Source organism: Cervus canadensis, chromosome 31 (genome assembly GCF_019320065.1).
Source record: "Cervus canadensis isolate Bull #8, Minnesota chromosome 31, ASM1932006v1, whole genome shotgun sequence".
Lineage (NCBI taxonomy): Eukaryota > Metazoa > Chordata > Mammalia > Artiodactyla > Cervidae > Cervus > Cervus canadensis.
The window spans coordinates 18,701,328-18,718,466 of record NC_057416.1 but is presented as its reverse complement, the minus strand read 5'-3'; the positions used below and the strand labels follow the sequence as shown (position 1 = coordinate 18,718,466).

Sequence of the window (17,139 nt, the reverse complement as noted above, 5' to 3'; positions counted from 1 at the left end):
CTTTCAAAAGGTTAAAGAGTAGGGTCCCCAAAATTGGACCTGCCAAAAGAGAACCTCTGGAACAACACCGTTGCAAGTGTGGAATCATATGGAAGTATAGTAGGTCTATACTAAATTATATAGGGTATTAGAGAAACTGGGACTACATAGGGTGTTGGAGAAATTGGGACTAATCCCATATACCACTTACCCCTTATACCCTGGTTTGACTGGTCCAAAATAGAGATGGACATTGAATCAACCTTTTAGTAATCCATGGTCACCGATGTAGCAAATGCATTCTTTTAGATCCCTGTTCATTTTGATCATCAATATAATTTGATTCATTTGGCCAAAAGTATACCTTTATCATCCTACTGCAAGGAGATCCAACCAGTCCATCCTAAAGGAGATCAGCCCTGGGTGTTCATTGGAAGGACTGATGCTGAAGTTGACACTCCAATACTTTGGCCACCTCATGCGAACAGTTGACTCGTTGTAAAAGACCCTGATGCTGGGAGGGATTGGGGGCAGGAGGAGGAGGGGACGACAGAGGATGAGATGGCTGGATGGCATCACCGACTCGATGGGCATGAGTTTGAGTAAACTCTGGGAGTTGGGGATGGACGGGGAGGCCTGGTGTGCTGCGATTCATGGGGTCACAAAGAGTCGGATATGACTGAGAGACTGAACTGAACTGAACTGATACCATAAATTCTTTAGCACTGTTTTATCATCTCATACGGTAAATTTTAAACAGCTGTCTTGATTTTATTCAAATAGAAAATGTATTCATTTTGTAGGTGGCACACTAGATAACAGTGAGAAATAATTGTATTTGAGGCTGTTCCTTTCCTTATCAGTTTATGACTAAAAATGGTAAAACAATTTAACAGAAAAACTAAATTCAAAGACCATCTGCCAAAGCAGTAACTTTTCTGGGAATGTTGTTTTGAAAAAAATTAATTTTGCACTGAACAGAACACAATATTTGCCCTTGAAACCCACATCACTAAACAGGATGCAAAGGTACAGATACTGACATGGTGGGATATGATGCTGCAGTGTCATAACTCATCCCATGGCCTCCTGAAAGGCAAGTTTCTTAAAGATTACACAGGCAACTCTCTAACCTCTCATCCTATATAACCCAGACATGACTCTCCAGTGGACTCTCCAGTGATCTGATGGCATGGAATTATTGGCATGCCCCAAGGAAATGACGAATGTGTAATGTCTGTCAAATAGTTTTCTCATTTCTGAGTACAAATCAGTTGCCAGCCACTTATTGGTCCATCATTAAAACAGACAGAGAAGGCAATGGCACCCCACTCCAGTACTCTTGCCTGGAAAATCCCATGGACGGAGGAGCCTGGTAGGCTGCGGTCCATCGGGTCACTAAGAGTCGGGCACGACTGAGCGACTTCACTTTCACTTTTCACTTTCATGCATTGGAGAAGGAAATGGCAACCCACTCCAGTGTTCTTGCCTGGAGAATCCCAGGGACAGAGGAGCCTGGTGGGCTGCCGTCTTTGGGGTCGCACGGAGTCGGACACGGCTGAAGTGACTTAGCAGCAGCAGCAGCATTAAAACAGAGCAACCCAAAGAGAGAGTAGCAAGTCCTTTTGCCACCACCATGAATTCGATTATATCTGATACCCACACACTCTCCAGGAATGATGGGCAAATGAGATCTCCACTGTTAAATGGAAGTGGTAGCATCAGAATGGAGTACTGCCCTTCACAGAAGTATGCTGCTCAACTGGAAGCCATCCCATGGCAAGGGCGCCTTTACTGATGCCTAAGGTACACTGCTTCTTCTAAGAAACACTGTTCTTAAAGAGAAGAACCTTGGTCTTCAAGTATTAGTTATGTCTAGTCATTCAGGGCAATGGCTGGGACCTGTGGAGAATACTCAAGCAGGAAAGAGATCAATCTGTTCTATTTTAGCAAGTAGATGTTAATGAAAGTTGATTTACATATGTTCTTTTATCATTACTGCAGGTAAATTTTGCAAATGATAATTAATATTCCAAGCAAGAAAGAATGGAAAATGTAAATTAGCAAATGATTTCTAATAGAACATTTTGGAGAAGGAAATGTATTCTTCCAGTGTTGACTCCAGTATTCTTGCCTGGCTCATTCCATGGATAAAGGAGCCTGATGGGCTACAGTCCACAGGGTCACAAAGGGTTGGACATGACTGAGTGACTAGCGTACACACAGACACACACACACAAACATTTAAAATAAAGAAGCAAGAGGGTGACTAATGGGCAAAATTTTCCCCAAGCATCCTGAGAATAAAATTATTTTGAAAATATTAATTTGATAATAAACCAAATTATTCTTATCCTTCCATGTATGAATTGATATGTTCACACTCTACTTCCATTTAGGGATATCAGGTGAAGTCAAGCGAAGCCTATTAAGATATCAAATAGATCATTTCTTCAAGTAGTGTAAATTCAGTAAGTACAAATTGTTTTTCTGACATAGGAAGACATGCCAATATATAAGTAGAGTTAGAATGCAAGATACAGTGACGTTTTAGTCATCTGAAGGTTTGTAAAATCATTGCTTCAATCATATTTCATATCCCAAATTTCTACAGGTAGTTATCACCATAAAAAGTTAAACTTATATTCCTGTTATATCTAAAAAAAGAAGAAATTTTGATTGAGTAAGGATATTCATTGTGGGCCATCTTTGATCAGTGGATTCTCTCTTTAAATTTATAAGACTTCCTCCACAGCTGTAAGTTTAGACACCGGCATCATTTTGATTTGAAATACTTACATAATGCTTGCTTTGGGACACATGCATTCAATATAGATGTCAAGCAGCGAACCAAAATTAGTTTATTACTTTTATTGACAAATAAAAATAAATGAGAATTGTTTTATTATGACTATTATGAAAATATTACTGCTAAACTATCATTTTTTACATTTATGAAAGCAATAGATTTTAAGCTATATCGCTGCCTCTTACACTGTACGCACACACGTGCAAGCACCAGTCTTCCAGCCACACACACACACACACTTTCCCATGTAGCTTTATTAAAGGTATGTGAGGAATTCCCTACTGTCAAGCCACACACCACCATTAATATATTCAAGTCATGAGAGGATGAACCAATAGGAATAACTCCAGAGAACATTGAAGCAACAGTCAGTCTTGCATTCAAAGCATGATATGTGGTATGACCATATCGAGCATCAGTTGGGATATTGTTAGAAATACAAAAGTTCAGCTCTCCATCCCCTAACCCAGACCTAGCTTAACAGATCTGTCCTTTAACAAGATCCACCTGTGATTTTGCATGTACACTAAAGTTTGAAAAACCCTGCTCTAGACTAGTGATTCTTAAAGTATGGTCTCGACCAACTGCATCAATGTTTCCTAGGAACCTGTTAAAAATGCACGTTTTTAGGCTCCCTCTCAGACACATGCATCAGAAACGGTGGGGCTGGAGCCCAGCAGTCTGTTTTACCAAGGCTTCTGTGTTCTAACTGGTGACCGCTGCTTCCGTGATTGTTACCACATCCCCAGTGATGACCACCATGTGTGAGGGCAGCAACACTGAGCGCTGCCGGGTAGGAGCAAATAAAACCTGCAGGATTTGTATCTGTGTGGCTTTAGAAATTTGTGGGTGCCACTCTCCCAGTGGGTTAATCAATAGCAGCCACAAAGTTCTTTCTTGCTTTAAGGACTCCAAACTCACTGTTCCCTCTTCCATCATGGCTTTTTAATCTTCTCTTGAAAGTAACTGTAGTGAAAGTGTGAGTCGCTCAGTCGTATCTGACTCTGCAATTCTACAGAGTAGAATGTAGCCTGCCAGGCTCCTCTGTCCATGGCATTCTCCAGGCAAGATTACTAGAATGGGTAGCTATTCCCTTCTCCAAGGGATCTTCCTGACCCTGGAATCAAACCCAGGTCTCCTGCACTACAGGCAGATTCTTTACCGTTTGAACCACCAGGGAAGCCCCATCTTAGCCTTATCCTTTAAGAAATGTCAGCTCTTTAGAGAAGGCTCTGACCCATCCTATCTAAATTTATCCTCTCTTTTTTTCTGTATCTGAACCTTGTTTATTTCATAGAGTACATCACAATTCACCATTACTGTGTCAGTTTCCCCTACTAGATATCAAGCTTCATGAAGCAGGACCCACTTCTGTCTTGATTACTGTATTTTCCTTAGTTTTTAACAATATCTTCTGTATAGTAGTCTTAATGACTGTTGAAAAATGACAAATTAGGAGATATAATGGGAAAGATGGCATGCTGAGATAGGTAGATGGAGCCGTACTATTATTATGCATGGTTCCACTAAGACTCATTCTTTCTATGATCATGTGAAAGTGAAGTTGCTCAGTCGTGTCTGACTCTTTGCAACCCCATGGACTGTGGCCTACCAGGCTCCTCTGTCCATGGAATTTTCCAGGCAAGAGTACTGGAGTGGATTGCCATTTCCTTCTCCAGAGAATATTCCTGACCCAGGGATCGAACCAGGGTCTCCCACATTGCAGACAGATACTTTACCATCTGAGCCACCAGGAAAGCACCTTCTATGATCATAGTGAGTGAAAAGAAATGAGCTTTGCCACACTAAGTCAAGAAAATAAGTAAGCACAGCTGGCTTATAATGTCCAATAATTTTCAACATTAGAAGTTTGCTAAATATTACATTTTTCTCAGGAACTTAGAATTATGACACCATAAAAATGTTATATAAGTAGAATAACTTCACCTCAAAAGTAATGACACCAAAACATTAAAATATCAGTGTTTATTTCCCTTTTTGAATGTGTGTTAAATTCAGTACAAATTGATACAGAATTTTTCTAGGCCAAAGAAACCAATGTTACATTTAGAAGGCAACTGATTGCAAAAAATATATAATCTATGCTCTACTTCATTTTTTAAAAGAAATTCAGGATCTTATTCTATGCTTAATGTGTAGCAATCACGAAGTCTTCTTGACAGCCAAAGACATCACAACAAAGGAATGGCACAATAAAGAAATTTTGGTTGTTTTTTTTCTCTTCGTATTATCTTCATATACCAGTAAAAAATAAACTCTGTAATAAATAAATATATATAATAAATATTTGCCAACTGAAAATGTATAAATAGGTCCATCCTTTAAAAAAAATGGTCCATCTTGGTGTGGCATGTTTCCTAATCCATGTTTCACCCCAACTTTTTACATATAACGTCATCACCTGCAAAATCCTAGAAGGTTCTTAGAATGTATATAGCAATAATCTTGGCCAACTATGTCAATTCATCTCTTCAACATGAAGTATCTATTTGTAATGTAACCTTCAAAGGAAACATACTCCAGAGAGGTGAGGCACCAGCAGCAAACTAAGTTGAGTTCCCAGGATCACAGTTGAACAGATTTTCAGCTTCAATCTATGAGTGAGGACTGAGCCAGTGTACCCGAGGGAACTAAATCCACTTGTAAAAAAGAGATCTTGACCTACTTCAAGTGAAAATGTTTCTTGTTTTCAATATTCTTTCCAAAGTCAGTATCCCAGTGGAAAACAGACACCATAACATTCTGAATGTTGTCCTGGGTTCCTGTTTTATGATGAGAACTGAAACAAGAAAGAAGAGATGTAGTTTGGTTCTTCAGTAAAGACACCAACCCCCTTCAACTGTACATAAGTAGTTCCTTGTACAGTTCAGGAACTCTTTCTGGATCCACTGGTCTGGGCAGGAAATGTGTAAATTTCTGATGTCTTTTGGACCTGGCACCATCTCTTGGAGTTCCATCTTTGTTAAGTGCCACAAAATACCTGCGGCCAGTGTCTCCATGTTTATATATGTTCGATGAATAGGTATTATACCAGTTCTCTTCAAATTGCTCCCTAAAGATGCATTCAGAAGTCAGTTTTTCCTACAGGAGAGAAGATAGCTACCATTAAAAATGACATCTTTAAGAACATTTCCTTAGAAAAATCTCAATTTTTATATTTTTATTTCTTTGTTTATAACTATATCCTTGTCAAAGAAGGAGAAAGGATAAACTGTTTCTGCTTTGTTCTGTTTTAGTTCTCATGTTACCTGGAATTCTTTCTCCCAGGTGACTCCATCCAGCAGTTTATTTAGCTCAAAGAACTTTAAGTTGAATGTCAATTTTCAATTTTATTTCCAAATATTGGATTGGCCAAAAAGTGCATTTGGTTTTTTCTATAAGCTGTTACAGAAAACTCGAATGAAATTTTTGGCCAACCCAGTACTTAATAAATATTCTAAATTTGCCCATGCTCCATTTTATCTCAATTCCCACACCATAACCACCAAATAGACTTGTAGTTTATCTTGTTCCATCATTAGATGCCAAATTTCTACACAGCAAATCTCTACTATCATCTTGAAACATTTCAAGACCTTGCTAACATTCAAATTCCTAATTCAAGATCACCACTCCAAATCATATATCCTCCCTTTGTGAATTAATTATCTAATTATACAATACCCATGATTAACTTGTGTCTGGATATTACTATTTGGTAAATGCACCAAATGTAGTAAAAGCCCGGTAATTTCTTGTCATTTCAAGATGGACTGCATATTATCCCAAGACATTGACTACAGTTGCTTTTTTTTAATCTGACATATACATGAAGAGGGAAGACTGAAGTGAAAATGTTAGTTGCTCAGTTGTGTCCGACTCTTTGCAACACCATGGACTGTAACCCACCAGACTCCTATGTCCGTGGAATTCTCCAGGCAAGAATATTGGAGAATTCTGTATTGTCTTCTCCAGGAGATCTCCCTGATCCAGGGATTGAACTCATGTCTCCTGCATTGCAGGCAGATTCTTTATCATCTGAGCCATATGTGATGTTTTTCTCTTTCAGTTGTGATTCTACTTTTATAAGATTACAAAATGCATTCTTTTTCTTTCTTCTGAGCTGACAGAAAGCCCAAAAAGGGCAAGTTTTACCTTTAAAAGGACAGCTATTAAGTAGAATACCATTTACTGAAATATGATAACCAATTTTCCTCAGTGTATATTAAGATTCTAACTGTACATTGTGGTCTCAGTTGAGATTTTAAGACAAAAGAAGGTACCCAATGAAAAACCATAAAAGCTAAATTCTCTTTGGAAATAGCTACAGAGACTTACACTTTAAGAAGGAATTTCATGTGAGATGATGGGAAAGAGTGGCACACATTTACACTAACAATTTTCTCAAAATTATATCAACATAAGCAACTGTGAGCAAATAAATAGTGTTGCCAGTGAAAGATAAAGATCTACATCATACTGCAGATTGAGTTTTATATTATCCTGTTATTCTATTTCTTGTGTTGTTGCTGTTTTGTCATTTAAAAAAGAAAAGAAAAAATCTTACACTGATAAACTATTAACCTGAAAAGTTTAAATTTTTTAAAGTATTTCCATATTTAAAATATTTATGGTAGACCTACAAATGTGTGCACATATCCCCAGTGATGAGCTTAAAAACTTCCCAATCCAACTGTAACAGCACAGCTACTATACTTATCCAGACCTCAGATATGGCCCAACTAGTATGTTGCCATTGTCTGTTGTTGTTCACAGTATCCTAAGATTTCATTAAATCATTTTCTATATTGCAAAGGTCAGCAAGTCACTGATGTATACTTACCTACCTACAAAGGTAGTAATGGGTAGAGAAAACTTATCTTAAAATGAATGTAAAGAATTCAACAAGGCAAGAAGAAACTGCTCTGTTTCATATCTCTTGTCCCAGGATAATGGGCAGAAAGAACTAGTGAACTAAAAGCAATAAAGGTTTAGGGTTTAAGAAGTAGAGGTGAGTTATTAATGCTATACTATAGCCCAGATATATGGAAATTTATCAAGATAAAGATTTTTCATTTCTTCTTAAGTATGTATATTTATATATTCTGATATGCATTATTGGTAGCTATTTTACTTAAAAATGGATAATCATTATTTAATGAATTACAGTAATTTTTTTAAAAATACGTACTGATCCATATAGTTCTCCTTTGTCATTCATTCCAAGGTAAAGACCACTGTCCACACCTCTAATACTGACAAGTCCCACTGCCACACTGATGAATTCCAGGATACCTGAATTTATAAACAAAACAATGATTTGCATTTATTAAAGAACATACAACTAATGAAAATCTTCCAGAGTAGTAGATCAAATTGCTAAATATAATACTGTATGTGGAAGTCCTTCATAAACTGAAAAGTGCTGTACAATTGTCATTATGATGAGGCTCCCATTTTATAGATAAAAAGAAAAAATTGTTCATTGTGATATAACATTAAGGGTATAAAACCTTAAACAAAATTAACCTGGGTTTGAATCTAGTTTAGTAACTTACTGATTAGTCTTGAGTACATAAGTCATTTGTCTTTTTTGAACTTCAGTGTCTTCATACACGGAAGGGTGAAATGCTTCCTTACAGGAGAGTGGTAAGGACTAACATTTCTAGGCATCCAACAAATGGAAGCTATTATTACCATAAATTAGAATATAATAGAGATGTTCTTAGTTCTCCTTGATCCCACCAATTATAACCATGCCCTGTTAATTGTTTTGCTTTGTTTTTGCTTAGTATGAACTAAGTAAATTTTTTTTCTAGCAGCGGCCAATATACTTTATATGGATGCATTAGTATTTGGTAGTTTATAAAAGGTTCTACTTTTATTTTCCCATCTGGTCCTCAAAAACAACCTCCTAAAATATGTGTGGAAGATATTATTATCCCATTTTGCATAAAAAGAAACTGAGGTCTGCCTAAAGATAATGACATTTGTAATTAACAGAACAGATACTTGGAGTCATATCTTCTGAGCCCTAATCCAATGTTTATACTTTGGAACACTGCTTCTTGAGGACAAGAAAGTAGTTTCAAAATTTACAGATTATATAATATGCTGGTTCCCATCCCATGATTCTTAAAGATAAATTTTATGGTTGAAAAAGTTAAATGACTTTATAATTCATAAAATGTGATAGCCAAACACCAAGAATTTAACTTGTAAGTAGGTTTCACTTTCAGAAACTTTCCAGAATTGAGCAACTAAACTAAACAACAACAAATAGGTAAATTAGTACCAAAAACTCTCCACTCAACACTATTAATACACTATAGTTAAACAAAAACAACAACAAATAAAAACCCTTACTGCTTCCCTCTGCATCATTCTTTTTCCCTGCACACACTAACCTTCGGATGGTGTCTTTGTCTTTTTCTTCTCTTTAGACTCTTTGCTGAAAAAGTATATAGACAGACTTTCTATGCTTGGAACTGCCTTCCTCAATAGCTTTCTACCTTTACCCCTTCACTTTGTTTTAAGATCCACGACAGTATAAATGTGTACCATGTAGCCTAACTCTTGCTCTTAAGTCATTTCTTGATTTATTGTACTACAAGTTCCTGTTTGGACACATGATATTACCAAGGCCAAGGGAAAGTACAAAATCTGGCTATTTGCTTATATGAAGGGCTCTGTTCTGCCCAGATCCTAATTCATTCATTGGCAGAAACATAGATGCTTAAGCTCTAAACATAGATTCTTAAGAGCTCAAAGGAGCTCTTTCAAACTATTAGGAGATCACGTATAACACTAGACCTAACAAGGATCTAACAGCAACAATATACTGCCAAATTTCCTGTAAGTGACTTGCCCAAGGCCGAGCGGAGAAAAGATATAGTAGGAAGACACAGACCCCAGAGGATAGCCATTATAATAACTGATAGAGAGGTAGGAATTAGAGGAAAATTAAACTTACTGCCAAGCTCATCAGTGATCCCCATTAGAAACAAAAATAAAGACCCAAAACATGACTGGTAGAAGAAGACACATTGATGGAATTTGATTCAGGATATACTTACAATCTATAAATTACTTGAAGTTGTAATGAATGTTACATTCAAACTGAAAAGTGTACTGTGGCTCACTGGTAACTTAACTCTCTTTAGGTATCTGATTTACATTAAGACGCTCTTGTCTTTCAAAGAACAGGAACTGATTAACTGATTAGACTGCATAGTAGAACTAGTTTTCAAGTACAATAAAAGTTTCGTTTCCATATAAATTAGTTATAAAACAGATCTTATAAGGTATTTGTTTTTCTCACAACTAAATCGTAAACCACCTGCACTTAAACTCTAATCTTAAAATAATGCTATTTTGTCAAAAAACATGTTAATTGTAGAAAGACAATTACATATATATCTTAGAAAACTATATTCAATAGCTTCAACTTCATTAAAGATATGCAAAGCCTCATATACATATAACAAGGTCAAAATGATTTTGTGGTGGCTCCTGGGGGCTGATGGGAAAAAGGTTATGTGCTTTTCATGTTCCTCTTAAAGATTTTAGCCACACTTTTAAATTCTGATCCTTTTTCTCCACAAGGAAATAGTATACCACACAGTAATTTGTAATCATTTGATTCTTAAATGAGATTTGACAAGTCTTTCTTATTTATAATATGAGGTGGCAACTAAGCTAATTCCTTAACAAAGAGTAGACATGAAAAACTTTCCTTTAGAGGTAATCACAGATTTTAGATAGATTTTCTAATGCCCAGTGTCCCATAAAAAGACTTGGAGGTACTTTGTCTTTCTGGTATCATTTTCAAAGCCAGCCTTTTAAAAAATCATAATAAACAGGTGAGTCAACCCACAATGCAACCACATCAGACAAATCTATGGAGAATAGGGGAGAAGAAAGGAAAAGCCTTTAAAGGAATATGTTTGATCTCAGGCTAACCTTTTTTTTAAAGTAATGATTCCATGTTTACGTATTAGGTAAAATCTTTCTACGATACTACTGTGCAGAAAAACTATTATAAATACAGAACTAACGCAGATAGGGAATATTTTAAGCCTCACTGGGACCTTTTGTTTTTATTCTATTGATGTGGTTTTGAAATTTTAAAACACAGTATTCTGAATTTTTTAATCATGGTCAAATTAGTATAAATTATCAAAAATGTTATCTACTTTAACATCTCAAATAGTACATCTTAAGCATTTTCAGAATTCTTACTTTGATGACATAGAAATAAATTTTAGAGAGAAAATAATTTCATAGTCAATCATTGAAGAACTAAGAAAAGAAGGCAAATATAAAGAGAATCATATAATGCTGTTGTTGTTGTTGTTTGGTTGCTAAGTCATGCCTGACTCTTTCGTGACCCCATGGCCTGCAGCCTGCCAGTCTCCTCTGTGCATGGGATTTCCCAGGTGAAAATACTGGAGTGGGTTGCCATTTCCTTTTCCAGAAGATCTTCCTGACCCAGGGATAGAACTCACTTCTGCATTAGCAGGTGGACTCTACCACTGAGCCTCCTGGGAAGTCCATTTAATATTACACATGCATGCTGAATATATACTTTCTTCTCACCTACACTTCCTTGTAGTAAATTATGATGCTTTAGCTATCAAATGCCACTAGGATGCACTGTAATGCACTCTAGAGGTTGTTACTCATTTAAGCTACCAGACTAATCTGGGTTATCTTTCCTTTGTGTAACAGTAAATATCTTGTTCCTATAGATACCCCTGCACCATAGAGTGACTTAACCCAGTACAAAAATCAGTCCAAGTCATATTTTTGCAATAACTAAATAAACATACAAGATTTTAGCAAAAAAAAAAAAAAATTCTACTAAGATGGTCATTCTGATAGGCAACATTTACATCTTAAAGAATGGAATAAAATACCAGTTTAATGAATGTTATCAAGTCTACAAATATTTACTAATCTCTTCCCATAGAGTCATTCTTATAAAAAGACACAGAGTAGAAGAAGCAACTACTTGACTTTGGGGAGATCACAGTTGAATTACAAGTATTTTAAAAGTAGAATTTCCAAAGTTACACCATGTATCACATGGATCTCCCTGGTGGCTCAGCAGTAAAGAATCCTCCCGCCAAGCAAGAGACATGGGTTCGATCCCTGGGTCAGGAAGATGCCCTGGAAAAGGAAATGGCAACCCACTCCAGTGTTCTTGCCTGGAAAATCTAATGAAAAGAGGAGTCTCGAAGGCTACAGTCCATGGGGTCGCAAGAGTTGAACTTAGTACCTCACCACCACCACCACTATGTATCAGAGGGGGTGGGGGTGTGGGGGAGCCTGACTATTACCTAAGTTTAACTTCTACCTGTTCTACTTACAGGCATTAACACATTTGCCTTCATTTCTAAATCTTTCTGGTAGCTGGAGGGTTTTTCTGTAACAAGTGAAGTGCAGTAATTACTCAAGGCGAGGGAACTGAGCCACCTGGTGTCAGCAAAGTTCTTTAGACATGGAATCTCAGCCTCTTCAATTTAGAAACCACTTTCTGAAAGTGACCCCAAGGTTGGCCACTAGGTCATGACACTCTGGACTCATAGTCAATGGGAATTTGGAAGAGATCAGTGGAAGTTGCAAACATGTGGGGTTTAAAAAGTTAATTTTCTAAGCCTTTAAGTGCTACCAAATGACCACCACATGCTCATTTCCACATCTAGGGTTACAAATGCCCCCTCAAACTGAGATTTACACTTTTCCAAAGTTTTAATGAGGACTTCAAGTCAAAAAGAGAAAGCCAAATAAGAACAAGGGATGAGGACAAGAGAGAGCCCTTCAGAGATAAGACTCTCAAACAATTCCACTGCTAAGGAAGGGAGAAGGAAAACAGACACTATGTTAGGTAAGTCCTTTCACAGTGCTGCTGACAGGTAAAGGAGTCTTTAAAAAGAGATACACTGATTCTATCTAGTGAAGTTCCAAGTTTGATGATCAAAATCCTTCAGGAGTGTTAGCCAGTTAACTCAAATATGATGAACACGTCCACAGTAGAGGAAAGATCCTGGGCTGTTAGAACAGGAGAGCATCTTAAAAGAATCACCTGATTTAACCCCATCATTGTACAGACAAGAAAAGAAAACTCAGGCTCACTGGTGAGAGAGCACATGCTAGTCACGCAGCTAGGTAAGGAGGAATTAACAGTAGAGACTTCATGGTTTCCCAATCTAGTCTCTTAGCAATCTGCCTTAACAATCATTCCGGTTTTTTGGTTTTTTGTTTGTTTTTTTTCCTTTAACTCCTTCTGCTCCCAGGCACCGTTGGGGGTATTCTGAAACATGTCTCTTTGTGTTCCCACCCATATCGTCTTTCGCTTCCCTACTTCCTCTTACCTATGGTCAATACCAAGATCTTTGCTTCAGGATTTCATAATTGCTAAAGAGGATCTTGGTTAAAGGACTAGGCATGCTCTGTAGCCCAATAAGCTTTCTGTCTGTTTGTTTGTTTTTGTTTTTGTTTTTTTCTCACCAAACTTTACCAGCGCAGAGAACTGCAGGCAGGTGAGTGACAGGAGCGATGGTGCCCACGGAGAGTTAATCTGTTACCTGCTCAACATGTGTGGTGCTCTAGGTAGACAAGTAAAAGCTCGCTTCCTATTTTTGAGCAGTAACCGTAAAAGCATCATCAACTGCCTGGCTGTAGGGCAGGTCGAAAGAAGCGGCAGGCTTTCTGTTGTCAACTTTTGTTAAGTGGACAGTTACTGAGGGAAACGTGGGGGGCGCAGGAGAAAATCATAGGGATTTAAAAAAAAAAAAATACTGCCTGTGAGGTAAGGAGTGCGGGAAAGATGTGGCTCCGAGTCCAGGGCTCTGCGTCCCAGGCAGCCAGGTGCGGGCGGAGCACCCCCCTCTCCCCTCCCGCCCCCTCCAGCGTCTGGAGCAGCAGGCCAGCCGGCGATCGCAGAGGCCGGCGGACAGGCAAAGTCCTGGGGTCCCTTAAGTCCCAGCCCGCACTTGGCACCCAAAGGGTCTCTGGGGCTTCCGGCCGCGCGCAAGCCGGAGCCGCTCAGCAGGCGAGCAGGGAGGAGCGCGGGATGCGGGCGGCCGTACGTACCGAAGAGGCTGTGGTCCTGCCGGGTGCCCTGCACGCTGCCATCGGGCAGGATCTGCAGGTGGAAGCCGGTGCGGCAGTAGAGCTGCCGGCGGCGCAGGAAGCCGTGCAGGTGCGCCAGCTCCGCCGCCCCGGGGCCCCCGCGGGCGCCGCGCTCCGCCGCGCCCCGGCGCTCGCCCAGCAGAGGCGGCCGCTCCCCGGCAGGAGGCAGCAGGAAGTGCGGGCCCACCTGCGGGCCCAGGCCCTCCAGGCCGCCCAGGAAGCCCCCGACCTCGGCTAAGGGAGCCATGGAACGGCCAGAGGGCGAGGCGGCCGATCCGGAAAACAAAAGACACCCCCACCCTACAAGCAATACGGTAGCGAGGATGGGGAGGTGGATGAGAAAAAATGATGGCCAAACAAGCGCCAAAAAAAAAAAAAAAAGTTAAGGCCCGGTTACTCCTGTGAGGTCGCAGGATGGACTTTGCACTCAGAGCAGGGACGCTTTCACTGTCTTGGAGCGGTCTTCTCTCCCGGGGTAGGTGGGAGCCGGCTGCTGGCCTTGCAGAAACATCTATAAGCTGCCGCTGCCAATACGGGGGCTGGGGCTGGGGGCTGGGGCTTCAACTCCGCAAACTGATCAGATCAGAGTCCTGTGTACATACACACAGTATATAAGCGGGTCCTCTTGACATATGCTAATCAAGTCCTTTCATGCGCGCTGGGGAGGTTTCCGTTTGAAATCTTAAACCTGCCTCCTCTCAACACGTTTTTGCTCTTCGGAAGTGACCAGAAGGAGCCCTTGACGGCTCTGTATCACTGCAGTCGCAAAAAAAAAAAAAAAAAAAAAATCATTCCCACCATCGGCCAGAGCTGGCCAGCAACTTTGGGGAGGCGCAGTCAAGGCCCCTCTTTGCGGTCGTCTCTGGAACAACCGTGATGCCGCGCGGCTGCGGCCGTGCAATCGCCTTTGATGTGAGCTCCTTTGCCGTGATAGATCGCTGCTGAAAGGAGCCCAACTTGGCAGGTAGATTGAAGAAGGGAAAGGAGGTGGGGGGAGGAATCTGGAAGCGGGGAGGCAGGGAGGAGGGGATGGGTAGGAGGAGGAAAAGGAAAGGAGAGAATTGGACCCCTTGGGAGCTGCTGGGAGCCTGCAGTGGACAGGTGCAAAAAAAAAAGGTAACAGAGGGAGAAGGAAAAAGGGCGTTACCCGAGGCTTAGACCTGCCCAGACACACATGAAAGGAAAATCAAAGCTTTGACAGTTTAACTCACTAATTTTAAAACACTAATAAAATGTACAAGCATTACTCGTTTCTTTTATCATTTAGATGGGGGATTTTCTTTACATAATCAAGGTTAGGTTAGGAACACACACCACCACCCCCCCTTCCCAGGTTCTCTTTAATGTTTATCTTTACTCAGATAACACATGATATAACCTATCTGCATGGAAATTTAAAATTTTGTGCTAAGTTTGTGAACTTTTAAGCAACTTAATATAATAACATAATCTAATTGTGAGTCTCAGGATTAAGAGTAAATCCAAGTAGGCTGAAAAGGGATATTCCATATTTCATGGATGCCACATACAGAAAATGAATATCTGTGATAGGGTCATAAATGATAGGTGACCTCTGGGGCCCTTATCCAATCTAAGAGTACCTCCCTATTCTTAGTTGCATTTGCTTTCAGACTAAATTTTTTTGATTGTTCACATTTGAATTATAAAAACAAATAAATGGAAAATGGTGTTCTTCTTGGTGTGTTTTTGAGACCCAGAAAATTGCTGGTAGCATGTGGAACTGCCCAGTGCATATTTGTCAGATCCAAAGTCATTGAGGTGAAGGAGCTGGGTACACGTCAAACTTTGGTTTTGTGCAACGAGTTAAATTTAAGGTCTTTAAGTTACAGTTTTTCAGTGTCCGAAGAGCTGAGAATCATTTGGCAGGTATTTATGCTTCCTCTAAGCAAAAAAGTTCTAGGGACTCACTGAAATTGAGTTTTTCAGCCCCATTTCACGGTCTGCTTAACAAAGGCCTCAACTTGGGAGTGCGGATGGATGGGATTTTTTTTATTTTATTTGCTCTGAAGGGATTTTTGCTAATTAATTGGCAGGTGCTTTAAAGTAGGTAAAGTTATACCTTTTCATCACTACGGCCCTAAATACTGACCCTTGTGCAACTAAGTTATAAAAGGGTCCTTAAAGCAAGTGATTTACTGTTGATAGATATGAAATAAAACAAAAACACTGACTTAAAACAATAAACAAATAAATCACTTTAGAAATGTACACAGCTAAGTCTGTTTTAAAGGTTATACCAGGTAAGTGTCATATTATTTCACCTTTCAAATAACAGCAACCTGTCTTGTGGTAGGACCCCCAAATCCACCATAATCAAGATTTCAAAGCACATCTGTGTAAACATTATCACATCAGTGGAAAACATCAACCAATGAGCTTTTACTTTGAACCAAATCTTCTTAATTGCAGAGTTAAATCAAAGAAAGTTAGATCAAAGTTATATGAATCTCATAGCAGGATAACTAAAGTAGCCAGTACGTACATTGATCACTTTTAAAGCAGATACTTAAAGGTTTAAAACTAAGATCAAGTACCTTTAATGAGGTTTGTTTCAAGGTCTAACTTCTATACAATATATAATGCTGTTAATTATTCCACAGTGGATATATAACATCATCATTTGCTCCTAGAGGTACCAGTTCAATCTATAAAATATTTCCCCACATGAACACTTTGAGTCTTGCTGTGAAGTTTCTCTCTCTCCAACTGTTAAGTCTCTTGTATTACATATATGTATACAAATATATATGTATATAAAATAGTAAAATATAGAGAAATTTTACCCGTAGTTGCAAAAGCCCCAAAACTTTAATAATAAAATTACTACCTCTGTACAACTTTAACATTTTCAAGTCCGTGGCATTATTTGGTCACCACAATAATGCTATGAAATAGGCACATTCCACTTTTTAAAGAAAAAAAAAAAAAGTCCTGGATTCTGGTTCAGGGTTTAGTTCAGATTCTTACATCCCACAGAAATTTCCTTAAACTCTCTAAATGCCTCTTTTTCCTCCTTTGCAAAATAAGTATAATATATTGTACTTATAGAACTCCTATTGTACAATAAGAACTCCTGCCTAGTTCTCTATGCCAAGGTTTGCTATGAGACTTACATGTAAAAATATCTAGGAAAGTGGTTTTAAAACTAAAATATTTTCTGCACGTGTAAAATGCTAGAAACCTACAGTTGCTGA

General features: G+C 39.0%; 1 protein-coding gene across 1 annotated transcript; it reads right to left on the bottom strand.

The window, feature by feature from the left end:
* Nucleotides 1-4,773: 4,773 nt before the first annotated feature.
* Nucleotides 4,774-14,646, bottom strand: FGF20 (fibroblast growth factor 20). The gene is made up of 3 exons (XM_043454429.1): nucleotides 13,886-14,646; nucleotides 7,980-8,083; nucleotides 4,774-5,890 (listed from the first exon to the last, which is right to left on the bottom strand). The coding sequence occupies exons 1-3, from the start codon at nucleotides 14,169-14,171 to the stop codon at nucleotides 5,645-5,647; spliced, it is 636 nt and encodes a 211-aa protein (XP_043310364.1). The 5' UTR covers nucleotides 14,172-14,646; the 3' UTR covers nucleotides 4,774-5,644.
* Between the last annotated feature and the right edge of the window lie 2,493 nt (nucleotides 14,647-17,139).

Excerpts from the sequence above, each read along its gene's own strand:
- FGF20 (XM_043454429.1), bottom strand. The coding sequence starts at position 14,171 with ATGGCTCCCTTAGCCGAGGTCGGGGGCTTCCTGGGCGGCCTGGAGGGC. Across the intron at positions 8,084-13,885 it reads GCAGGACCACAGCCTCTTCG|GTATCCTGGAATTCATCAGT; the intron begins GTACGTACGGCC and ends TTATAAATTCAG. Across the intron at positions 5,891-7,979 it reads AAGGAGAACTATATGGATCA|GAAAAACTGACTTCTGAATG; the intron begins GTACGTATTTTT and ends TCTCTCCTGTAG.